The sequence below is a fragment of the Macaca nemestrina genome, chromosome 2 (genome assembly GCF_043159975.1).
Source record: "Macaca nemestrina isolate mMacNem1 chromosome 2, mMacNem.hap1, whole genome shotgun sequence".
NCBI classification, from domain to species: Eukaryota; Metazoa; Chordata; class Mammalia; order Primates; family Cercopithecidae; genus Macaca; species Macaca nemestrina.
In genome coordinates, this window is record NC_092126.1 from 83,836,405 (window position 1) to 83,862,472 (window position 26,068).

Below are 26,068 nucleotides of genomic sequence, written 5' to 3' on the forward strand. Positions count from 1 at the left end.
GCATATTTTATTCTATCAAGTTTCACAGAGCAGAAAGTAGTCTTTTGTTGGGTAACTTATTTGTAACTAGTTTTTTTTTGAAATGTTCCAGGTGGGAAAAAGAAATGAATGCATTGTGTGTATGGTCCCTAAGGACAACATCTTAATTGAGTGGTCAAAGTTATAGAGAAGCAGATTCTGGCTCAATGTCAGCAAATAATTAGAGGTGTGTAACACAAATACGAGGTTCAACCATATGAAACTGTTGCCTTTTAGGGGTAACAAATGGACCCAAATAGCAATACTTCCATATTATAACATAAACACAAACTATCTATAATATATATGTATACACTAAGTACTATAGAGTATTTACCAAGTGGTGGACACTGTATTAATCCCTTTATGTATATTCTCACTTTATTATAACCTCGGAATAAACAATTTATTATTCCCATTTTATGCAGGTTTACGAAAAGTTAAATAACTCCCCTGAGGTAATTTGCAAATAGGAGGCAAAGTCTAAACTGGTCCTGTCTGACTTCAAAGGACTGACTCTTATTAATTATATTATATATTTATATGTTATGTTATCTAGACACAGAACTCAGGTGGTGAGTTAGGGTCATTGAGGAGGAGATAGTTATTAATAATCCCATTTCACACATAAAATAAACTGAGGACAGAAATCTTTAGTTCTTTGTCCATTTTCGCTTGTTATGTGACCAAAGGGAAAATATTAGAATAGCTTACTCTCTTCCCTTGGGGATCAGCATGTTGCCTGGAGGAGGTACTGCCTGCATTTGACTAAGGAATCCTTTATAGGTGGGTGTGAACAGGAAGCCACAGAAATATGTTGAATAGGAGTTTCAGTTTCCTGTTGGTGACACTAATGTGCTATCTGGGTCACCTTCCTTCTTTTTTTTTTTTTTTTTTAATTTATTTATTATTATTATACTTTAAGTTGTAGGGTACATGTGCATAACGTGCAGGTTTGTTACATATGTATACTTGTGCCATGTTGGTGTGCTGCACCCATCAACTCATCATTTACATCAGGTATAACTCCCAATGCAATCCCTCCCCTCTCCCCCCTCCCCATGATAGGCCCCTGTGTGTGATGTTCCCCTTCCTGAGTCCAAGTGATCTTATTGTTCAGTTCGAACCTATGAGTGAGAACATGCGGTGTTTGGTTTTCTGTTCTTGTGATAGTTTGCTGAGAATGATGGTTTCCAGCTGTATCCATGTCCCTACAAAGGACACACACTCATCCTTTTTGATGGCTGCATAGTATTCCATGGTGTATATGTGCCACATTTTCTTAATCCAATCTGTCACTGATGGACATTTGGGTTGATTCCAAGTCTTTGCTATTGTGAATAGTGCTGCAATAAACATACGAGTGCATGTGTCTTTATAGCAGCATAATTTATAATCCTTTGGGTATATACCCAGTAATGGGATGGCTGGGTCATATGGTACATCTAGTTCTAGATCCTTGAGGAATCGCCATACTGTTTTCCATAATGGTTGAACTAGTTTACAATCCCACCAACAGTGTAAAAGTGTTCCTATTTCTCCACATCCTCTCCAGCACCTGTTGTTTCCTGACTTTTTAATGATTGCCATTCTAACTGGTGTGAGATGGTATCTCATTGTGGTTTTGATTTGCATTTCTCTGATGGCCAGTGATGATGAGCATTTTTTCATGTGTCTCTTGGCTGTATGAATGTTTTCTTTTGAGAAATGTCTGTTCATATCCTTTGCCAACTTTTTGATGGGGTTGTTTGTTTTTTTTCTTGTAAATTTGTTTGAGTTCTTTGTAGGTTCTGGATATTAGCCCTTTGTCAGATGAGTAGATTGCAAAAATTTTCTCCCATTCTGTAGGTTGCCTGTTCACTCTGATGGTAGTTTCTTTTGCTGTGCAGAAGCTCTTTAGTTTAATGAGATCCCATTTGTCAATTTTGGCTTTTGCTGCCGTTGCTTTTGGTGTTTTAGACATGAAGTCTTTGCCCATGCCTATGTCCTGAATGGTACTACCTAGGTTTTCCTCTAGGATTTTTATGGTATTAGGTCTAACATTTAAGTCTCTAATCCATCTTGAATTAATTTTCGTATAAGGAGTAAGGAAAGGATCCAGTTTCAGCTTTCTACTTATGGCTAGCCAATTTTCCCAGCACCATTTATTAAATAGGGAATCCTTTCCCCATTTCTTGTTTCTCTCAGGTTTGTCAAAGATCAGATGGCTGTAGATGTGTGGTATTATTTCTGAGGACTCTGTTCTGTTCCATTGGTCTATATCTCTGTTTTGGTACCAGTACCATGCTGTTTTGGTTACTGTAGCCTTGTAGTATAGTTTGAAGTCAGGTAGCGTGATGCCTCCAGCTTTGTTCTTTTGACTTAGGATTGTCTTGGAGATGCGGGCTCTTTTTTGGTTCCATGTGAACTTTAAAGCAGTTTTTTCCAATTCTGTGAAGAAACTCATTGGTAGCTTGATGGGGATGGCATTGAATCTATAAATTACCTTGGGCAGTATGGCCATTTTCACGATATTGATTCTTCCTATCCATGAGCATGGTATGTTCTTCCATTTGTTTGTGTCCTCTTTTATTTCACTGAGCAGTGGTTTGTAGTTCTCCTTGAAGAGGTCTTTTACATCCCTTGTAAGTTGGATTCCTAGGTATTTGATTCTCTTTGAAGCAATTGTGAATGGGAGTTCATTCCTGATTTGGCTCTCTGTTTGTCTGTTACTGGTTTATAAGAATGCTTGTGATTTTTGCACATTAATTTTGTATCCTGAGACTTTGCTGAAGTTGCTTATCAGCTTAAGGAGATTTTGGGCTGAGACAAAGGGGTTTTCTAAATATACAATCATGTCATCTGCAAACAGGGACAGTTTGACTTCTTCTTTTCCTAACTGAATACCCTTGATTTCTTTATCTTGCCTAATTGCCCTAGCCAGAACTTCCAACACTATGTTGAATAGGACTGGTGAGAGAGGGCATCCCTGTCTTGTGCTAGTTTTCAAAGGGCATTTTTCCAGTTTTTGCCCATTCAGTATGATATTGGCTGTGGGTTTGTCATAAATAGCTCTTATTATTTTGAGGTACGTTCCATCAATACCGAATTTATTGAGCGTTTTTAGCATGAAGGGCTGTTGAATTTTGTCAAAAGCCTTTTCTGCATCAATTGAGATAATCATGTGGTTCTTGTCTTTGGTTCTGTTTATATGCTGGATTATGTTTATTGATTTGCGAATGTTGAACCAGCCTTGCATCCCAGGGATGAAGCCCACTTGATCATGGTGGATAAGCTTTTTGATGTGTTGCTGAATCCGGTTTGCCAGTATTTTATTGAGGATTTTTGCATCGATGTTCATCAGGGATATTGGTCTAAAACTCTCTTTTTTTGTTGTGTCTCTGCCAGGCTTTGGTATCAGGATGATGTTGGCCTCATAAAATGAGTTAGGGAGGATTCCCTCTTTTTCTATTGATTGGAATAGTTTCAGAAGGAATGGTACCAACTCCTCCTTGTACCTCTGGTAGAATTCAGCTGTGAATCCATCTGGTCCTGGACTTTTTTTGGTTGGTAGGCTATTAATTATTGCCTCAATTTCAGAGCCTGCTATTGGTCTATTCAGGGATTCAACTTCTTCCTGGTTTAGTCTTGGAAGAGTGTAAGTGTCCAGGAAATTATCCATTTCTTCTAGATTTTCCAGTTTATTTGCGTAGAGGTGTTTATAGTATTCTCTGATGGTAGTTTGTATTTCTGTGGAGTCGGTGGTGATATCCCCTTTATCATTTTTAATTGCGTCGATTTGATTCTTCTCTCTTTTCTTCTTTATTAGTCTGGCTAGTGGTCTGTCAATTTTGTTGATCTTTTCAAAAAACCAACTCCTGGATTCATTGATTTTTTGGAGGGTTTTTTGTGTCTCTATCTCCTTCAGTTCTGCTCTGATCTTAGTTATTTCTTGCCTTCTGCTAGCTTTCGAATGTGTTTGCTCTTGCTTCTCTAGTTCTTTTAATTGTGATGTTAGAGTGTCAATTTTAGATCTTTCCTGCTTTCTCTTGTGGGCATTTAGTGCTATAAATTTCCCTCTACACACTGCTTTAAATGTGTCCCAGAGATTCTGGTATGTTGTATCTTTGTTCTCATTGGTTTCAAAGAACATCTTTATTTCTGCCTTCATTTCGTTATGTACCCAGTAGTCATTCAGGAGCAGGTTGTTCAGTTTCCATGTAGTTGAGCCGTTTTGATTGAGTTTCTTAGTCCTGAGTTCTAGTTTGATTGCACTGTGGTCTGAGAGACAGTTTGTTATAATTTCTGTTCTTGTACATTTGCTGAGGAGTGCTTTACTTCCAATTAAGTGGTCGATTTTGGAGTAAGTACGATGTGGTGCTGAGAAGAATGTATATTCTGTTGATTTGGGGGTGGAGAGTTCTATAGATGTCTATTAGGTCTGCTTGCTGCAGAGATGAGTTCAATTCCTGGATATCCTTGTTAACTTTCTGTCTCATTGATCTGTCTAATGTTGACAGTGGAGTGTTGAAGTCTCCCATTATTATTGTATGGGAGTCTAAGTCTCTTTGTAAGTCTCTAAGGACTTGCTTTATGAATCTGGGTGCTCCTGTATTGGGTGCATATATATTTAGGATAGTTAGCTCTTCCTGTTGAATTGATCCCTTTACCATTATGTAATGGCCTTCTTTGTCTCTTTTGATCTTTGATGGTTTAAAGTCTGTTTTATCAGAGACTAGTATTGCAACCCCCGCTTTTTTTTGTTCTCCATTTGCTTGGTAAATCTTCCTCCATCCCTTTATTTTGAGCCTATGTATGTCTCTGCGTGTGAGATGGGTCTCCTGAATACAGCAGACTTATGGGTCTTGACTTTTTATCCAGTTTGCCAGTCTGTGTCTTTTAATTGGAGCATTTAGTCCATTTACATTTAAGGTTAATATTGTTATGTGTGAACTTGATCCTGCCATTATGATATTAACTGGTTATTTTGCTCGTTAGTTGATGCAGTTTCTTCCTAGCCTCAATGGTCTTTACATTTTGGCATGTTTTTGCAATGGCTGGTACCGGTTGTTCCTTTCCATGTTTGGTGCTTCCTTCAGGGTCTCTTGTAAGGCAGGCCTAGTGGTGACAAAATCTCTAAGCATTTGCTTATCTGTAAAGGATTTTATTTCTCCTTCACTTATGAAACTTAGTTTGGCCGGATATGAAATTCTGGGTTTAAAATTCTTTTCTTTAAGAATGTTGAATATTGGCCCCCACTCTCTTCTGGCTTGGAGAGTTTCTGCTGAGAGATCTGCTGTTAGTCTGATGGGATTCCCTTTGTGGGTAACCCGACCTTTCTCTCTGGCTGCCCTTAAGATTTTTTCCTTCATTTCAACTTTGGTGAATCTGGCAATTATGTGTCTTGGAGTTGCTCTTCTCGAGGAGTATCTTTGTGGCGTTCTCTGTATTTCCTGGATTTGAATGTTGGCCTGCCCTACTAGGTTGGGGAAGTTCTCCTGGATGATATCCTGAAGAGTGTTTTCCAACTTGGTTCCATTTTCCCCCTCACTTTCAGGCACCCCAATCAGACGTAGATTTGGTCTTTTTACATCATCCCATACTTCTTGCAGGCTTTGTTCATTTCTTTTTCTTCTTTTTTCTTTTGGTTTCTCTTCTCGCTTCATTTCATTCATTTGATCCTCAATCGCAGATACTCTTTCTTCCATTTGATCGAGTCGGTTACTGAAGCTTGTGCATTTGTCACGTATTTCTCGTGTCATGGTTTTCATCTCTTTCATTTCGTTTAGGACCTTCTCTGCATTAATTACTCTAGCCATCAATTCTTCCACTTTTTTTTCAAGATTTTTAGTTTCTTTGCGCTGGGTACGTAATTCCTCCTTTAGCTCTGAGAAATTTGATGGACTGAAGCCTTCTTCTCTCAACTCGTCAAAGTCATTCTCCGTCCAGCTTTGATCCGTTGCTGGCGATGAGCTGCGCTCCTTTGCCGGGGGAGATGCGCTCTTATTTTTTGAATTTCCACCTTTTCTGCCCTGCTTTTTCCCCATCTTTGTGGTTTTATCTGCCTCTGGTCTTTGATGATGGTGATGTACTGATGGGATTTTGGTGTAGGTGTCCTTCCTGTTTGATAGTTTTCCTTCTAACAGTCAGGACCCTCAGCTGTAGGTCTGTTGGAGATTGCTTGAGGTCCACTCCAGACCCTGTTTGCCTGGCTATCAGCAGCAGAGGCTGCAGAAGATAGAATATTTCTGACGAGCGAGTGTACCTGTCTGATTCTTGCTTTGGAAGCTTCCTCTCAGGGGTGTACTCCACCCTGTGAGGTGTGGGGTGTCAGACTGCCCCTAGTGGGGGATGTCTCCCAGTTAGGCTACTCAGGGGTCAGGGACCCACTTGAGCAGGCAGTCTGTCCCTTCTCAGATCTCAACCTCCGTGTTGGGAGATCCACTGCTCTCTTCAAAGCTGTCAGACAGAGTCGTTTGCATCTGCAGAGGTTTCGGCTGCGTTTGTTATTGCCCTGTCCCCAGAGGTGGAGTCTACAGAGACAGGCAGGTTTCCTTGAGCTGCTGTGAGCTCCACCCAGTTCCAGCTTCCCAGCAGCTTTGTTTACCTACTTAAGCCTCAGCAATGGTGGGCGCCCCTCCCCCAGCCTGGCTGCTCCCTTGCGGTAGATCACAGACTGCTGTGCTAGCAATGAGGGAGGCTCCGTGGGTGTGGGACCCTCCCGGCCAGGTGTGGGATATGATCTCCTGGTGTGTCTGTTTGCTTAAAGCGCAGTATTGGGGTGGGAGTTACCCGATTTTCCAGGTGTTGTGTGTCTCAGTTCCCCTGGCTAGGAAAAGGGATTCCCTTCCCCCTTGCGCTTCCCAGGTGAGGCGATGCCTCGCCCTGCTTCAGCTCTCGCTGGTCGGGCTGCAGCAGCTGACCAGCACCGATCGTCCGGCACTCCCCAGTGAGATGAACCCAGTACCTCAGTTGAAAATGCAGAAATCACCGGTCTTCTGTGTCACTCGCGCTGGGAGTTGGAGACTGGAGCTGTTCCTATTCGGCCATCTTGCTCCGCCCCCACCTTCCTTCTGATCAATAGGGAAGTACCTTTGTTTGAATCTCAGTAGACAGATGGCAGGACTTGTTTGAGAGTGTAAACGCATCATTCTGCAATCTGAATATTGTCCTCTCAGGTGACACCCTGCACAGCGGAAACTCTACCACTAGTTAGGTTGCTCACTTTATTTCCAACTGAACCTCTTACTTAGAAGAAGTATTTGCACCCTGCCTGAATAATGCCAATTATCTGTGACACAGGGAAAAAGAGTACTTTCTCTCCACCCAGAGCACAATATTCACCCAAACGCTGGAGGAGACACCCATGTCTGCAAATGATCTGCAGTACCTGTGTGAAAGTCTCATAAACAGAGTTTAGGCGAATAATAAACAACAGTGGCACAGATCAGGCCTAAGGACAGGAATCTGGTGGGGAGTGGGATGAGGGGGTACGCCATTTCACTGTGCATCTCTTACTCCATTGGCTTAATATAAGAGCAAGGCCTGTTTATGGCAAAAAACGTAACAGGACAGAAAGATATAGAAAATAAAAATTTTGGCCGGGCGCGGTGGCTCAAGCCTGTAATCCCAGCACTTTGGGAGGCCGAGATGGGCGGATCACGAGGTCAGGAGATCGAGACCATCCTGGCTAACACGGTGAAGCCCCGTCTCTACTAAGAAATACAAAAAATAGCCGGGCGAGGTGGCAGCGCCTGTAGTCCCAGCTACTCGGGAGGCTGAGGCTGGAGAATGGCGTGAACCCGGGAGGCGGAGCTTGCAGTGAGCTGAGATCCGGCCACTGCACTCCAGCCTGGGCTACAGAGCGAGACTCCGTCTCAAAAAAAAAAAAAAAAAAAAAAAAAAAAGAAAATAAAAATTTTAAGTTTTCCATTCACATGCCCTATTCAAAAGTAAATACTATTAAGTTTTTCCAGGTTCTTTGTAGATTTCCCGTGTGTGTGTGTGTGTGTGTGTGTGTGTGTGTCTCCCTCCATGGGGTGGGAGGGGTGAATAACACTACATTATGTGTACTATACTGTGGCATTCAGCCACAGAAATTTCTTAGTGGGTGGTTCTGTTAAAGTAATAAATACACAGGACTATAAAATGCTTGGCAGATCCCATCCAACCAAAATGAAATTCAAACTAGGTTTAAAAAAAATAACAATTTAAACAGCCTAGGCATTTTGAACAGCTTTATTAATTTCAAATCTTTTGAATGCTTATTGTTAAATGGGAAAGCTTTCATTATTGCCCCACATACTTATCAGGGAAATAAAACCTTTCCTTTACTTGAAGTGTTTTGACAGAATTTCTGAAAACAAGAAAGGAAGGGCCTCCAGGGGAAAGCCGGCACACCAGGCAAATGAGATTCTGGCGCTACTGCTTAGGAGAGGGTCTATTTTCAGTGAGTTACTTACTGTGCCCAGTAGATATCACACAAAACCAGACTCTGCAATAAGAAGCAAGAGCTCTTCAGGCTACTTTTCTACAGAAGACTTTATAACGTTGAGTTACTTTAGGTTTTATAAAAAGTTATAGTGGTATTTAAAGACATCTTAGACACATCAAATAATAATCGATAAACAATAAATCCAATAACAAATCCAACTCTTTTTCTTTTTCTTCTCGTCTTTATTTTACAGGAAGGACTTTTGTGGTAAGAAATCTAATAAAGTCTGATGGCCAAGTCATCCTTTATTCTAAATATACACTCTCAGCTGAAAGTGGCTGTGGCACATGAGGGCCCAAAGTGTTGACATCAAGCTTCTGGAGCTGGGATACACCACTGGGCCAAGTGGACCACCAAACACACAGTGAAATCTTCGGGCTTTGACAGGGTCTCAAATGAACCTTCTATCAGAAACAGCATGTACAGATACAGCTTGACTAACTCCTTATACACAATGGATAGTCTATAAACATGCACTGAATGAATGAATAAATGATTTTGAAAATCAGCATATTGTCAAGTTGTCCCCTGGTGACAGGTCACATTCCTAAGGATACTGAACAGAAAAGGGGATAATATATGGTGCCAAGAAAGAAGTAGTAAGGTTATTTAAAGATCAGCATCTTTTCCAGCCCACAGTAAAACTGTGTAAGTGGATGAAATAAATCTGCAAAAATCCCCAAACCTTCTAGTATACCCCAACAGGGTATGGCTTGGTTTTGTTATTTATTATTTACTATTTGATTTGTCTAAGATGTCTTTGAAGACCACTATGAATTTTTTTTTTTTTTTTTTTTTTTTTTGTTGAGACAGTCTCGCTTTGTCGCCCAGACTGGAGTGCAGTGGCTGGATCTCAGCTCACTGCAAGCTCCGCCTCCCGGGTTCACGCCATTCTCCTGCCTCAGCCTCCCGAGTAGCTGGGACTACAGGCGCCTGCCACCACGCCCAGCTAGGTTTTTGTATTTTTTAGTAGAGACGGGGTTTCACCGTGTTAGCCAGGATGGTCTCGATCTCCTGACCTTGTGATCAGCCCGTCTTGGCCTCCCAAAGTGCTGGGATTACAGGCTTGAGCCACCGCGCCCGGCCTGAATTTTTTTTTAAACCGAAAATAATTCAGTATTATAAAGTCCTCCGTGGAAAAGTCTTCCTTATTCATTCTTTTGTCATCCTCCTCTTTTTACCCATGGCAAATAACCAGTGAAGCTCATATCCCTGCCATGACTTTTTCCTCCTCTTGCACAACCTACATTCCTGACAATCCTGTTAAACTAATTTGCACTAAGGTCTAAATGACTGGCATAGTTGAACCTATTCTATCAGGATTCTTTATTAAAAAAAAAAACACACACAACAGACATTCATCTTCAATCTTTTTAATGTCTCAGGATACTTTTATAGCCAGGTGAACCTTCCAGTACCTCTGAAATCACTGTGCAGCATGGCGACCTCTGTGGCTACTCATGCACTAGGCTTTGCCCATACCTAGAGTTATGCACTGGTCTCATACCATTTACAGTGATTTTAAACTATACTCCTCAGCCATAATCTGAGGAAAGAGGACCAAAATATCAGTTTAATTCCAAGCTTTGCTTGGCCAGAAGGAAAGCCTCTTCTAGATACCCTACTGAAAACAAGTCAGTGGTAGGCACCCACTTTATTTACATAACAAAAGTCCCATATATAGTGTAGTCAGTCACAATACTTAAAAGATTAAGCTGAGGGTGAAAGCTGCAAACACTGATTCCCCGTGCTATGTTACATAGTAATCTAGAATATCTGTGGCCCAGATATAGACTAGTTAGCACTTGTTAGGTATAACTATGGTTTGAAGAATTGCTTGTAGCTAATCATGACACACATATCTGGCCTGGGATGTATATTTTGTAGTGGTTTCTCTGAAGAGATTTGCAAATGGAATTATTTAAATATGCTTATCATTAGCAGTTTAAAAAATGACACTTATTTTGGCAGGAGATTAATTTTTAACTTGGCAGCTGTTTTCAGACAGATTGTTGTCAGGTTATTACAGTGACTAACTTTGAAGGAAGGAGGAAATTTATGGGAGATTATTACGTTTTCAGACCTTCAAGCTTACAATTCCCAAAAGAGGCAAATTTTCTGTCAACACTGAGATACGGGGCCTCAAAAATGCTGCAATGTTTGCAATGCATCTTTAAGACCTGATTTCAATAATAACCCCACATGTCGAAAACTAAAAATATTCCTTAAAAGTGAAATTCTCCAAATATACTGTTCAATTGGTAAATTGGAGATTTATATGGAAGTACATTACAGAGGAGCAAGGTAATATATTGGAAAGGGCTCTGAACAGAAAGCTTGGAGACCTGCGTTCAGGTGCTAACTCTGAGATGATCACTAACCCGGTGGGCACCTGCAGATCTCGGCCTCAGTTTCCTCATCTGTTAGATGAGAGTATTTACAGAGGATCATTAAAGTGTTTTGGTGAAAAGTCCATGCACCTCTGAAACCAGCGCAGGTAGATCAAGTTTTGCCCAAGTTGTCCTGTAATGCACACAAAGACCACAGGGTGTCTCTCTACCTAATGCACAGCCTGGAAACTCACACACAGTTACCAGATCCCATTGCCCCTAATTTTATTGTCTTGACTTTCAGTCACCATTCGTTAGAAAGCCATGTCACCTAAAAGCCCAGACAATAAAACTGAGGGGCAATAACCCAAATTTATGTTTGGTTATTGGCTAGCAGAATAGAAAAGAGAAGGGCTTCTTGGAGAAATCTACTTGAACACAGCTTTGAATTTATTAGCAAATTTCTAGTTTATAATATAAAGTAACAAGTCACAAATCAAATTTCTATGAAACATCAGGATACACGACAGAAAGACCATAAAGTAGTCACCAATATTCCATCTGATTCCCTCTCATGAAAAAGAAACCCCAGATAATTATACTTCGAGCATCGTAGACGTGAGTAAGTCAGATTATTCTCAATCAGAAAAAGATGGCCCAAGATAACAAATTCACATCTTAGTTTAACGTAAAAAGCTCTCAGAATATACACTCTTCCAAAAATCTCAACCATAACCAACATGGAAATCTAATGTATTTTCCAATAAGAAGAAGCAAGAGTAAATTCAAAAAAATATAAAAAATGATTTAAACATTTTTTTTTTTAAACAAACAGGCAATCAAATAAGATAGGTGAATTCATTAAAAAGATCCCCACTTGAATGTCTTGTAAGTCTTAAACTCAAATAATGTTCTTCAGTTCTCCCTTTGGGTCACATGAATCATAAATATAAAGGCACGTAAGAATCTCCCGCTGCAAGACTCAGGATAATATGGTAGGCATAGGTTTGAAACACAACAAAGAAGTCATACCTTGAAATCATATGTGGCATCTGGGTTTTCGTCACAGGCAATAACTTCTGGTGCCATCCAGTAGGGAGTTCCAATGAAAGTATTCCTCCTGCCCACAGTTCGATCAAGCTGGGCACTGACTCCAAAGTCCACTATTTAAGAGGAGAAAAGTAAATAAAGTCTATGATCTTAGGTTTTATAGAGCGATAAAATGAATGTGAATTATTTTATTGTGGTAAAATGTACATAACATAAAGTATATAATTTTGACCATTTTAACGGGTACATTTCTGGGGCACTAAGTACATCCACATTGTTGTGCAAACTTCACCACTATCCATCTCCAGAATTTCTCATCTTCCCCAGCTGAAACTTTGTACCTATTAAACAATAGCTCCCAATTTCCCTTGCCCCAACCCCTGGCAATCATTCTACTTTCCCTCTCTATAAATTTGACTATTCTCACTACCTTGTATAAGTGGAATCATACAATATTTGTCTTTTTGTGACTGGCTTATTTCATTTAGTATAATGTTGTCAAGGTTCATCCACATTGTAGCATGTGTTAGAATTTCCTTCCTTCTCAAGGTTAAATAATATTCCATTGTATTTTTGGACCACATTTGGTTTATCTGTTCACCTGTTGATGGGCACCTGGGTTGCTTCTATCTTTTCTACACTATGAATATGTTTTTAAACTGCATGTGTAACTGGATGAGGTGTACCAATGAGGAAGGCACAAAGAGTTACATTTGGTTACACCAAGGCTTCACAAGGACCAAAAATAGGTGTTAAAAAAAAGTAAGCTTGGTTGTCATAAAGGGTAGTATTTTGGGGATACGAAGCAAGTGATTAAAAGCAAAAGTCTGGAGTCAGACTGCCTAAGTTTGTATCTCATTTCTGCCACCTACTAGTGGTATGACCTAGGGCTAGCAGATCAATCTCTCTGAGCTTCGGTTTCCTAATCTGTAAAATGAGGATGATGACATCTACACAGAGTTGCTCTGATGTTTATGAGAGATAATCTATAGAAAATTGTCATACAGGGCCTGGCATATAATATACACTCAACAAGTAACTGTTAATTAGTGATGCAAGAAAGCTCTCAGGGTAGCTTATCTAGTTGATACATATATAACTGCTTAGCCTATATAATGCATACTTTTGTTTTTAAAAGAGAATATTCATGAGATGAGAAAGTTTGGCCCCAAATGTTAACTAAGAAAAAAAATGGGTATCATATATTTCAACAAAAAGGAAGAGCAAATGTTTGAGATATAAACATAGAAGATGTTTAAATCTCTTTGAAAACATACAATCATATGGACAGTGATCCTTTTCTAGATGACAAGTCACATATCCTACTGGATATTTTTCAATTCATGCTCTTACTCATATACACCAAACAGTCAAATGCATGTGGTAATTCTCTACTTTATTTGGACAGTCCCAGATTTGTTGCGGAAAGAGCTCTAATAGATACGCCAAAGAAAAGGATTCTCCCACTGATGCAAGTGGAGGTAATCAGTATGCACCTAAAGGAAAATATTGAGCATTCATTTTGTACAGGAGCCCAAGGTAATAACAAAATCAATGTAAATATAACTTAAACCTACAGGAAGATAGCAGGAATTGATTATTCTGAATATGCCTAACTGGGTATATTTTCATGGAAAAAAAATTGGGTCCTAGTGCTCTGTTATAGCAGCAACAATATAAACAAACTGTAAGATATAGGAGGCCATTTCAAACTTTGTCACTTCTAATCTTTGCTGAAACAAAGAAACTCAATTATTTCTATATATTGATTAAGCCAGTGGTTCTGTTCCCACATTATATATAATTCATTCCTCAGAATGCCTTGAGAAAATATTTTTTAAAATAGACAAACATTTTCCTTTCTATTTTTAGGGCAATGCCCTCCAAATCCACAGTGGCAAATTAACATTAATTTTTTAGAGCTGTTAATATAATCTCATCACTTCCTGCAATCCCAAGGCTCACAGGATTCTGCTCTTACCGAGTTTAACTTCTGCATTTTCAGTCAGCAAGACATTTTGCCCTTTAATATCTCGATGAATCACTTTATGCTGGTGCAGGTGACTCAGCCCCTGGAGTGATGGAGAGTTAAGAAGGGTTAATAGGAGCATAAGCCAACATGCCAATAAATTATTTTGAATGTTAAGGATCCAAAAACTTTACACTCACCCAGACATACTTTTCAGAATTATAATCACATCTTTCATGTGCTCATAGTGCTCTTCTAACTGTAGGTAATTGATCAATATACATTAAAATACACAGACAGTCCTTGCAATGCATGGTGCTGTGTTTAATGAAATGCTTGCATATCGGATCTGATTATCAGGTATCAGGGAACCACACAAGTGATTATATGGTTCCAACATGAACACGAGTTTCAGTTAATACTACTGTGAAAAGCGAGGACTGCCTGTATTTGCTAGTTTGAAACAGAACCATCTACACATTCTCTGTATAGAAAACTAACCTGATTTAACTGAATCCCTGCAGGATTTTTGGCAATATTTGAATTTAAAAGTTAAAATTTACTTTCTGTTATCCAATTTCATTGAATGATTGATTGATTGATTGAGACGGAGCCTTACTCTGTTGCCCAGGCTGGAATGCAATGGTGTGATCTAGGCTCACTGCAACCTCTGCCTCCTGGGTTCAAGCGACTGCCTCAGTCTCCAGAGTAGCTAGGATTACAGGTGCCCGCCACCACGCCAGGCTAATTTATTTTAGTAGAGACGGGGTTTCACCATGTTGGCCAGGCTGGTCTTGAACTCCTGACCTCAGGTGATCCACTCACCTCAGCCTCCCAAAGTGCTGGGAATCCAGGTGTGAGCCATAGCAGCCGGCCTCGTTATACAATTTTAATTAAGCACAGTAAAATATTTCTCAGACCAGCCAAGAAATTTCCCATTGGCTTTACCCATTGTGCCTTACATTTAAAAAGAAATACAGTTTCTATTTCCTTTGTTGGCATTTATCACTGTCATTTTTAGTTTATGCTATTTGCGACTTTGTGCTCATTATGTGAGATAATTATTCAGTGACAACTAAACCTGTTTGTGTTCCATTTCTTCATGAATTACTCTGTTTTTGGCTGCTTTGTGGTGTGAATTCTTTAACCTACAGACTTACTCTAAAGTAGTCAGATATTTTTCAGATAAATTATAATCTAAAAGAATCTAAAACTGGAGTCTTAAAGCGAATTATTTTATGCTAACACTTGATAATTCAATGTATCAGGTACCCAAGTGTACTTTATTATTTATAATTTTTTGTTCTTTTAATCTTCTCCACAACAACAAAGTCATGGTATGAAAAATGAAGTTGACAGGAAAAGAAACAAAACTGGATATCTGAATTCTCTTGTCAAAGAAATTCAGCATGAGAGTACAGAGGTCCAAGAAGACCCACATATACATTTAGAAATATCACAAAACATAAACCATGTTATAGAAGGGTTTGAGGCACCAGTTTAGGTCTTTAAAAATTGCCTTTCTTATCTGTTCAGTTTGTCACAAGGTAGGCATCTAGCAGGTTTAAATGTGTGGTTTTCACAGTGTTTATGTACCCTATAAATCCTTAAGAGAGGGACTGAAGATCCCTTTCCCTCCTTCACCACTGAAGTGGTTGAAAGCAGATACCAGAGCATGGAAGTGAGCCAAAAGTTCTTCTAATGAGATCATACAATGCATGGAGGTCATCTCTAAAACCTCTTGTGGCCAGAGACCTTTGGGTGATCAAGTGTCTCTTCCAGTGAGTCATGTCTGAAATGCCGGTATCATTTCCAAGAATGTACTGGAAAAGGAGGAACGCCATTGTTTCCACACATTGAGAATGTGTGAAAGGTATTGAGAGATGCTCATGTGATGAAACATCCCTGCTGCTTTTAGAACCAAGATGAGATCAAATGACTGATCCTCTGGAGGGTTCCCCAGCAGTGCAGAAAGGCGTATCGGGCAGATCCAGCCCTAGAGACCTGACAGGTTCTTGGCACCCACTGAGTGGTCAGGATGACTACATAATCCATCATGCTCTACTGAATGAGCAAAATTTTAAGTCAGAAATTCAAAGTAAGTTTGCATAATGGCACATCAAAACAGAGACAAACGTCAGATGTGAAGGAAATCAACAGCCAGGCCTCCTTGTTTCCCCTCAAATTTTGTTTTGTCTTCTGTTTAAAAACACAAAATATATAATTTATATTTTTGCCTACCCTAAGCCATGGATGTATGTGTTTTTTCTTAAGAGGTTTAATTTTTATATTTTTCCCATTTATATCTATAACCCAGCTGGAATAAATTTTTGAATATGGTATGTAGCAGGTATCAAGTTTCATGTTTTCTTATGGATATTCAACTGATCAAGTACTATTTACTGATAAAAGCACCCCTTCCTTTGTCACAGACCAGGTGTCCATATGATGTGGGTCTGGTTCCTGGATCCTTGATTCTGTTCCTTTGGCTATTGTCTAATCTTGTAACAATACTACTGTGTCTTAATTTATTAGTAGCTTTATAATAAATCCTGATAACTGGTAGCATAAATCCTCCAGCTTTGTTCTTCTTCTTCAAGATTGCCTTGGTTATTCTTGGCCCTTTGCATTTCTACATGTTTGAAAATCAGCTTTATAAATTTCCACAAATATACCTATAGGAATTTTAATCGGAAGTTCAATGAAACCATGGATCAAACTGGGTAGAAATGACATCTTAACAATATTGAGTAATCTGTGAAATAATATATGCCTCCATTTATTAAGGTCTTCTTTAATATTTCTCAGTGATATTTTGTAGTATAGAAGTCATTCACATCAATGTTACAATTTTAAAATTCCATTTTCTATTTGCCTTTTCCTAATTTGGTTTGCATTTAATGAACAGACATCATCTTCTTATGCCTTCCTTCTTTTTAACTTCTATGCATTTCATCCATTCACCCAAAGCATATAATCTGTCTCTCAAAGGCATACCTTGAACACACAGTAAAAAGTTTTAACTTTTGTTCCCTTAAATTAAGAAGGCAGAGCTTATAAATAAACAACAATGGCCAGGAAGATCCAGTAAGAATGCTCAGTAGACATAATAATCTCCATACTAGTAGGAAGGGATGATTAAGCTAGTCTGAATGAACTAAAATATGCCCAGTTACTTTCTTCTTCCTGAACTCAGGTCAGCAAATATGATACAATTGTCTAGATTTCCTGACTGGGGGATGTATGGGAAAACTGGCCAAACAGGCAGTCTTGTTCAGCTATTTTGATTAGTTTAAGCGATTAGGTCACAAATATTTATTTTTAAAGGTAAAATCAGTTAAACTAGGTTGTATGTATAGGAATGACTAAAGTCACACAATCCTTATAAACTTTATATGGTGAGAAGGTATTACACCATTAGAGATAATATATTAATTATAAACTTTCACAAACAGATAAATGAGTGATCAAAACATCTCTTAAAATAATTCATTTCCTAAGTGGAACACTGTCTTTATGATCTAAAATCAGGTTTCTAATTGGAAACAGCATTGAAAATGAATCCCTTATTAAGATAAATCACCCAATGTCAACCTAAATGAAAATATGCTCATGGCCTATCTCCAGAACGGCGCTTACTTCCATCAGAGCAGACCTTCACACCAAACTACCACCGGCACCACCACCACTGACAGGATAAACTTTTAAAGAGTTTTTGATATGCTTATGAATTTCACTGGAAAGTCACAAAATTCAGTCCCTCCTAAGATATCATGTGTTGCTTGAAGACTTTGGGAGGTGGGCCAGTCCCCACTCGTAACCTACCCGTAAGATTTCCCTGCAGATGTATGCAATCCACTCCTCTTTCAACGTGTTACCCTTCGTGTTCTTGATCAGGTCGGTGACAGAGCCAGCACCACAAAACTCCATCACCAACTGGCAAAGGAAGCAAACAAACCATTATTTTAATGATGCTTCACAGCTTCCATTAAGTTGGGGTAAGAAAGCACAAGCAATTGGCTGCTCTGGAATGCCATTCCTGCAAAGAAAAAGTAATCATAAAAAAATATAAAACACAAGCTTTTACCTTCACATATTCCCAAAATGATATAAAGGAAACATTATTTGAAAATTTTTCAACCTGTAAGTTATAGTTGAAAATTCAGGAAACTCTCCATATTCTTTTTTTTTTTTTTTAAATGGGAGCAGGTAGGTGACTCAGACAAAATTGAGAATATCTCTGTTTTTACTCAGCAGTCAAATTTTCACATAAAAGTAGCATTATTCCCCCTTCAGAAAGAACTGTGGTTCTCTAGTGTCCCAACTAAGGGTTACAGAAGTGCACACTGTTTATGTTACTGGTTTGTAAGTGGCACTGTAGGCTGTCAGTGTAGGAACTATCTGTTTTTAATTAACTTCAGCGAATGTTCCCAGGAGGTTGGACACATCAAATAAATTCAATAAACAATAAACTCTAATTTAGCACCTTTCATGCAAAAGCTCCAAGCACTCTATAAATATAAACTCATTACAGTACTTAGCAACTTATAAAATAGGCAGAAAATAAACATCACCCTTACTTAATGGGGATGTAGAGACCCTACGGGAAAAAAAGCCATCTATGTGCTTTTACATGCATTTTCTAGGCTTAGAAAAACACATCCATTTCCAGACTTTTACCTTCAAAAATATCTTCAACAAAGGTCACCTTACTATGTACTTATGTATTTTTTATAATTATACAAAAAGAATTCAGAATAACTAGCAATCAATTCCTGACTTGGTAGTAGAGACAGAACTAAAACGAAGCCACAATAAAAGCACATTGATGGCTTTGGCTTTGTCCAAATCTACATTCCTGATTTTAGCACTATGTTTCCAGGTCCTAAAAGATACTTCATCAGGCTCCAAAATCTTCAGGCAGAAACTATATTTTCTTTTTCTTTGTATACCTAATGGAAACTGAATAAAATCTCATGAAACGCATTTCATGAGTGAGTTTCCAAAGCCTGTTCTGACTTGTCTTCTTATGATTCCATAAAGGCTAGGGAAACCTTTCCACCTCTTCCAAGAAGCCAGAGAAGTTTCAAGACCTGTAAGTGTTTATAGGGAAATTTGGGAAGTGCCACAAGTAGATTACATTCCAACCAGATAAAAGTTGGGAAATTACAATATGTAATAGCCCAGAAACTATCAAAGACCACAAAATCATGTCAAAAAGGATTCAATTTGATGAGACTCCCAGTGGTGAAAGATGGAATAATTTGAGCATTGATAAGAGTAATAATAGCTCCAATGTGTAGAAACACTTTAAATGTGCTTAATTAAATGCCTTAACAAAGTCACCCCCCACCCAAAGGATATGACTGGCACTGTTAGAAAAAAATAACGAACCAACTTATTTTGAGAGCTGGCAAATAAAAGGAAAGACTGAAGAGTCTATACTGCCTTTTTTTATACAAATCTTACCACTGGGTAGTTGAATAATAAAAGAGGGAAAGTTTCTCCTCATACAAAAGTAGGTATTCCATCTAATAAATGAAGAAGACATAGTAGAATTAGAATGCCAGCATTTTGTGCCTCCTAATAAGCTAGCAGACTCACGCAGTGATCATCAATGACTGTTAACATTTTAAAAAATAAATACAATTTGCCTCTTGATAAAAGAACACACATTACCTAGGAAGTAGTACTGCCAAAAATAAAAACAAAAATCTGAACCTGATCAAGCCACTAGCTCCAATCACCAATTTACAGGAAATTCAGAGGACTGAGGTACATGTAACATCATGGGGATACAATCAACAAAATCTAGACCAGGATACTAGTCAAGACAAAGAGTTTTTTCAACACTTAAATTGCAAGGGAGAAAAAAAGAGATGCAAAGAAAACCTATAGATTTAAAAACACTTAAAAAGATATACCAACAAATAGAAATGGGTGCACCGTATTTAGATTTTTTTTTTAAAAGAGAGATATCACAAATTTTGAGATAATTACAATTCTGAATACAGACTTAGATATTTGATGATACTCAAGAAATCTGCTTAATTTTTTTTTTTTTTTTTTGAGACAGAGTCTTGCTCTGTCGCCCAGGCTGGAGTGCAGTGGTCCCATCTCAGCTCACCGCAAGCTCCACCTCCCGGGTTCATGCCATTCTCCCACCTCAGCCTTCTGAGTAGCTGGGACTACAGGCACCCACCACCACACCTGGCTAAATTTTTTTTTTTTTTGTATTTTTAGTAGAGAAGGGGTTTCACTGTGTTAGCCGGGATGATCTCGATCTCCTGACCTTGTGATCCGCCCACCTCAGCCTCCCAAAGTGCTGGGATTACAGGCGTGAGCCACCACGCCTGGCCAATATTTTTAAAGTGTAATGATGGTACTGTAGTTTTGCAAAAAGAAGGTCTTATCTTTTAGAGAAAAATGCCGAAATACTTACGGATAAAATTATATGACAGTTTCTTCTACAAATAGTGCTGAGACAACTGGATATTCACATGCAAAAAAAGTTATACCTTTACCTCACACGCTATACAAAAAAAATAACTCAAAATGGATCAAAGACCTAAATATAAGAGCTAACACGATAAAACTTTCAGGAGAAATCATAGGGGTAACTCTCCTTGACCTTAGATTTAGCAATGGCTTCTTAGATATGACAACAAATGCACAAGCACCACAATTTAAAAAAAAAATAGAAAAAATTAATTTTATCAAAATTATAAACATTTGTGAATGAAAGAACACTATCAAGACAGTGAAAAGACAGCCCACAGAATGGGAAAAGTATCTGCAAATCATATATCTGATAAAGGTCTACTATCCAGAATATATAAGGAACTCTTACAACTCAATAATAGAAAGACAAGCAACCCAATTTAAAAATGAGAAAAGGACTTGAACAGACATTCCTCCAAAGAAGACATACAAATGGCTAACAATGACATGTAGAGATGCTTGATGTCATTAGTTATTAGGAAAATACCAAAACCACAATGAGATATCACTTTAAATCTACTAGGATGGATATTAATTTAAGAAGAAAAGAAGGCGGAAAATCACAAGTATTGGTGAGGATGTGGAGAAACTGGAACCTCTATACATTGCTAATGGTAATGTAAAATGGTACACGGTCACTGTGGTGAACAGTTAATGGGTTCCTCAATAAGTTACACGTAGAGTTGACACATGATTCAGCAATTCCACTTCTAGATGTATACTCAAAAGAACTGAAAACAGGTGTTCAAACAAAAACTTGTACATGAATGTTCAAAGTAGCACTATTCACAATAGACAAAAAGCAGAAATAACCAAAATGTCCATCAACAGAAGAAGAGATAAACAAAATGTGGGATATCCGTACAATAAAATATTATTCAGCCACGGAACGGAATGAAATACTGATGCATGATATGTGGATGAATCATGAAATCATTATGCTAAGTGAAAGAGAAGCCAGACAAAAAAGGCCATATATTGTATGGTTCCATTTCTATGAAATATCCAAAACAGGCAATCCATAGAGACAGAAGCAGACTAGTGGATGCCAGGGACTGGGGGTAGGGGTAACAGGAATGACTACTTAATGGGTACACCATCTCCTGTTGGGGTGACGGAAATGTGCTGGCACTAGACACTCATGATGATTGTATAACATTGTGACTATATTTAATCATAATGAGTTATACATTCTAAAGCAGTTAAAATTTAGGTAAATTTTATGTTATGTTTATGTTATCAGAATTTTAAAAAATGATATAAGTTTTGTTTCAAACTAACTAGAAGGGGCAACGTAGATGGGCATGTGGATGGGTGGAATTGGCTGCTGGTTAAAGGCTGTTGGGGCTAGTTTGGGGCACATAGGTGTTCATTACACTGTTCTGCCTATTTTTGTATATGTTTAGGATTCTCCACGACACAAAGTTAAAGAAAGTCCCATTATGCAGCAAATCAGGGTTCAATGCCAGCAGGATGGACCAAAGAAACATCTTTTGGTAGCAGGAAACGAATATTTTCCTGAGTTAGCAAAACATGTTTGTGTCCCTTCTCTTAAATCCCATTTTGAAAAGTACATTGACCAGGCCTCCTGTGAATACATCCATTGCTCCTGTATCAGCTGGAGAAAATGTCCCACCACTGAGCTCTATTAGGCCATGTAATTATAGCTCCCAAGGAAAGCAATGGAAGCCCAGTGACTCGAGTCTTTCAAAATTAGATTGGACAAAATACTTTCAAATATTCAGTAGAAAACAATCCTACTCTAGCCAGGCACTACTGTCAGTGATTTCTATAATTTGCTTTTCCATTCAGCTCCAGCTAAAGGCTGCTAAATTCCTTTCATCTCACTATGGAACAAAATGATTGTTAAATTATATAATGGAATTAAAAAACAAAAAAAAACGAAAAAAAAAAACAGCACTTGCTAGCAATCGGTTCCTACAGCCACACAGCAACGCTGATAATTACTGCCACCGCACAGCAGGGACCCTCCCTCCCCATAAGTAACCTCATCACATTAATAAACAGAAACAGAGCTCAACATGCCAAGCTCAGCAGTGATAAGTCAATAACTTCACATCTCACAAGTAAGAAATAATGGGTCATTAACATTCTCCCTGAAAGAAAGTTCTCAAAGAGTTCATACTGGGATAATAATATTTTCTAACATTTACTGAGAATTTACCATGTGCCAGGCACTGGGTGAAGTGATTTACAAATACTTCGTTAATTCTTCTTCACCTAACTTCCTTTTTCTGTATTTGGAAATAGAGCTTAGTTACAGTCTGCCCATTATCCATAGTCTATGCTCATTAAGTAACTTGAGCACGGTGAAAGCACGTTGCTCCCTCAATTACTAGTTATGTGTCCTTGGGTATGTTCCCCAGCCACCCTGGGCTTAGCACTGTCTCTGTCCCCACCACTACCACTCTGATAAAATACAAAATAAAAGCATCGACCTTACAGGTTTGATGTGAACATTAATTGTGTCTATGGATATAAAGCTCCTAGCAGCCAAAAATCTCAAGATGTATTTATGATGTTTCTATTCTTTGGTCTATTTTGCATTTATAAAAATGCAAAAAGAAAGAGTTTCTGACATGGAAGATAGCATCAATACCTCCCTAATGTCCACTTCACTTGGATGGTGAAGAGACAGGTCTGAAAGATGTTTGCCAAAGGCACTGGGCACATTTTTCTAAAACCTCTATTAATGAAAGGGCACCAGGGACACATGTCTTTTTTTTAAGTTTGTACCACACAGCAAGAAGACACAGCGGTGCATTCCAGGGCAATGGATCTTTTTATTTGGAAGGCAGTAGTGATGGGGGTGGGGGAATTTTGAATGAATCTTACACTTGAAATTTTCACTCACCACCACCTAAATATACAACTGGGTCAGAAACTTAAATAAACATGCATACCACTTGAGAAGAAAGAAGGAAGGTCAAGCTGAAGGTGGTTGGGGGCAGGATGGGGACTTGGCCTGAACCTGGAAGAGGTGTCCATAAAAAGCACAGTGTGGAGCAACCAACTTATTAGAGAAAAGAATTGCTTGGATTATTTAGACATGGGTAGTTATTACTATCTAAATAACAAAGGTTAATTTTTAAAAGCCAAAGAGTTCTGACACATCACAATTTGCATGGTTGACTGTCAGCAGTTTTTGTTAGTCGTCGTGTTTCTGACAAGTAGGATGTTTTCTCGTAGAGGTTGGTCGGGGTTACTCAGTATGCCTTCCTGTGCTTCTCCCCTCTCCAGGACAGTATTTAAAGGGTCTTCAGCCTCAGCTGATTCCAGAAGACATTTCAGAATACTGAGTCAGCACTGAGGTTCTCTCTTCACAAGAGACAGGGGGCCTTTAGCATGGAATCACCAGATGTGGTCGCTTCTAAACTTCCCTTTCCAGCCCTAATAACCTCTGAAAGAATTTTAAAAGATTTACTCTCAAAGGCAGTCAAAGGTTTGGATGATTCCTGGGGTCTCTAAAGTGTTCACTCCCTTGCTAGTTTATTGGTTTTAAGTTCCTGTAATGAGAAACGAAGTCTTACGATGTTATTTTACAACTGCAGATACTTACCCAGTATACCCTGACAGGAACTAATTCCTCCCAAATGTCACTAGTCAGTCACCCACAAGAATAAATGACTGCTAACACATCCCTTCTCTTTTACAGTAAAAGGAGGGGTTGGAGGCAGGGGGCAGGAAGAGGTGCAAGCGGGAAGATGAAGGTCTTCCTAAAGTGAGAAGAGTTTGCACCAAGCAGTTTAAAGGGCACCCTAAGAAAATAATAGGGGCCAGGCAGGGTGGCTCACACCTATGATCCCAGCACTTTGGGAGGCGAAGGCGGGTGGATCACCTGAGGTCGGGAGTTCGAGACCAGTCTGACCAACATGGAGAGACCCCATCTCTACTAAAAATACAAAATTAGCCAGGTGTGGTGGTGCATGCCTGTAATCTCAGCTACTCGGGAGGCTGAGGCAGGAGAGTTGCTTGAACCCAGGCAGCGAAGGTTGCGGTGAGCCGAGATCATGCCATTGCACTCCAGCCTGGGCAACAAGAGCGAAACTCTATCTCAAAAGAAATAAACAAATAAATATAAATAAAAATAAATAATAGGAAGAATAAACTTCCAAGAACACAATTCTGCAAAGATTTAACCCAGAAACATCAATGAGGCACAGAGTATTTTCATCATGTGTGGCTGAAAATAACCACAGATCTCATCTGCATGATTTATGATAGTAGAAACAAAGTCCAAACTCAGTAACTTTGGTACAGAAAGCTGCTTTATATGCAAAAGGTAGTTTAAGTCTCAAAATATAAAATGTGTGTATAGAAATACAAAATATAAAAATTGGTAGGTATACATATGAATACATGTATCATTTCAATCAATTGAAATAAAGTAAAGCCTGGGAATTACAACTTTTAAAAAGCAACTTCAATGGCCTTTTACATTCATTTTTAAACTAGCATGTACTGTGTGTGTGTGCGTGTGTGTGTGTGTGCGTGTGTATAAAAAACCTCTTGGCTTCTGAATTATATTTTTAGACTGGGAAAGAGAATGCTTGAACTATAAATTTTAAGACTTCCAAAGATAAAAATTTGAGTTCCAAGGATGGGAAGTGTCCTAGACTTTGTAATAAAGCTTCTGGATAGTGAACAACTCTATACCTTGAACATGGCAAAGAAAGGTTCAATATACTGAGCCAACTAGTATTTTTAGCAACAGCAAGTCGGCCCAAAGGACAGGCCCACTATAAATGCTCAAGTTGCCTATGTCTAAAGAGACAGACAACCCAGAGTCAGTACGACAGCATTCAAGGAAATGTTATGGACATTAGCTGCATCTTGTATTTGGTGTCTGGAGTCAAATTTCATAGTATGCATGTAAAGTTTTCTGCATATATATATATATTTTTTTTTGGTAGGAATAAGTCACTACATGTCAATTTTGTCCAAAGATCCAATCATAGAAGCTAACTTTAAGGTTGAAGAAATTTGCAACTCCGCATCTCAGAAGGTTACACCCAAATAGAAGAATGTGGGGTGAGGAATGGTGAGCCAGTTTTCAGACAGGTTGAAAATAGAAAAAGAAAAGAAATTGCTAGCTTTAGAGCATTTAGGACTAATCATCTTGATTGTTGAGGATTTTGAGAAACACAGCATAAGTAGGTACATAGACTTTGGCTCAAAAGTCATCTAAAAAAAGGAATCAAAAGGGTTGTATGGACCATTAGCAAAATAACTTTGAGTACATATCAAGTCTTCCTTTCGCTTAGATGAAAAGAAGTTTAAACAAAGTTCAAATGAAATTCTTTGGGACAAAAGAAGAGATCAATTGCACATTCTTATCAAAGAATCACCCATTATTTCATAAAATGGCTCTATTAGAGTTCAATTCACACTAGTTGCAAAGTATTAATTTACGTGTAGCTTCAGATCTGTTTCTGTCTACGTAACTTACCTTGTGTCTCTATAGGTCTTGCAAAGTGGCAGCTCTGAAACTGGGAGACTGTTTACAATCATTCCTCTTACCATGTTAGGCATATATATCTCTGCCAAATTCAACCTTTTAAAAATTTCTGCTCACAAATAACAAGACTAAATAACTCCTCCAGACAAGTGACCTAGGCTCTGTATATGAAGGAAAGGAGTTATTTACTTATAAAATAACAAACACTAATCAAAACAAGTTTCGAAAGTCTCATTTCTGATACACAG

The 26,068-nt window shown here is 38.6% G+C and overlaps 1 protein-coding gene across 8 annotated transcripts in view; it reads right to left on the minus strand.

The window, feature by feature from the left end:
- LOC105465735 (TRAF2 and NCK interacting kinase) overlaps positions 1 to 26,068 on the minus strand; it is a 410,880-nt gene that overhangs the window by 130,247 nt on the left and 254,565 nt on the right. For all 8 annotated transcript variants that reach the window (XM_071091238.1, XM_011714344.3, XM_011714334.3 and 5 more), the window contains 3 exons: positions 17,666 to 17,776; positions 13,853 to 13,943; positions 11,854 to 11,984 (listed from right to left, as the gene is read on the minus strand). In XM_071091238.1, coding sequence (XP_070947339.1) covers positions 11,854 to 11,984; positions 13,853 to 13,943; positions 17,666 to 17,776 — 333 coding nt within the window. The remainder of the gene's footprint in view (positions 1 to 11,853; positions 11,985 to 13,852; positions 13,944 to 17,665; positions 17,777 to 26,068) is intronic.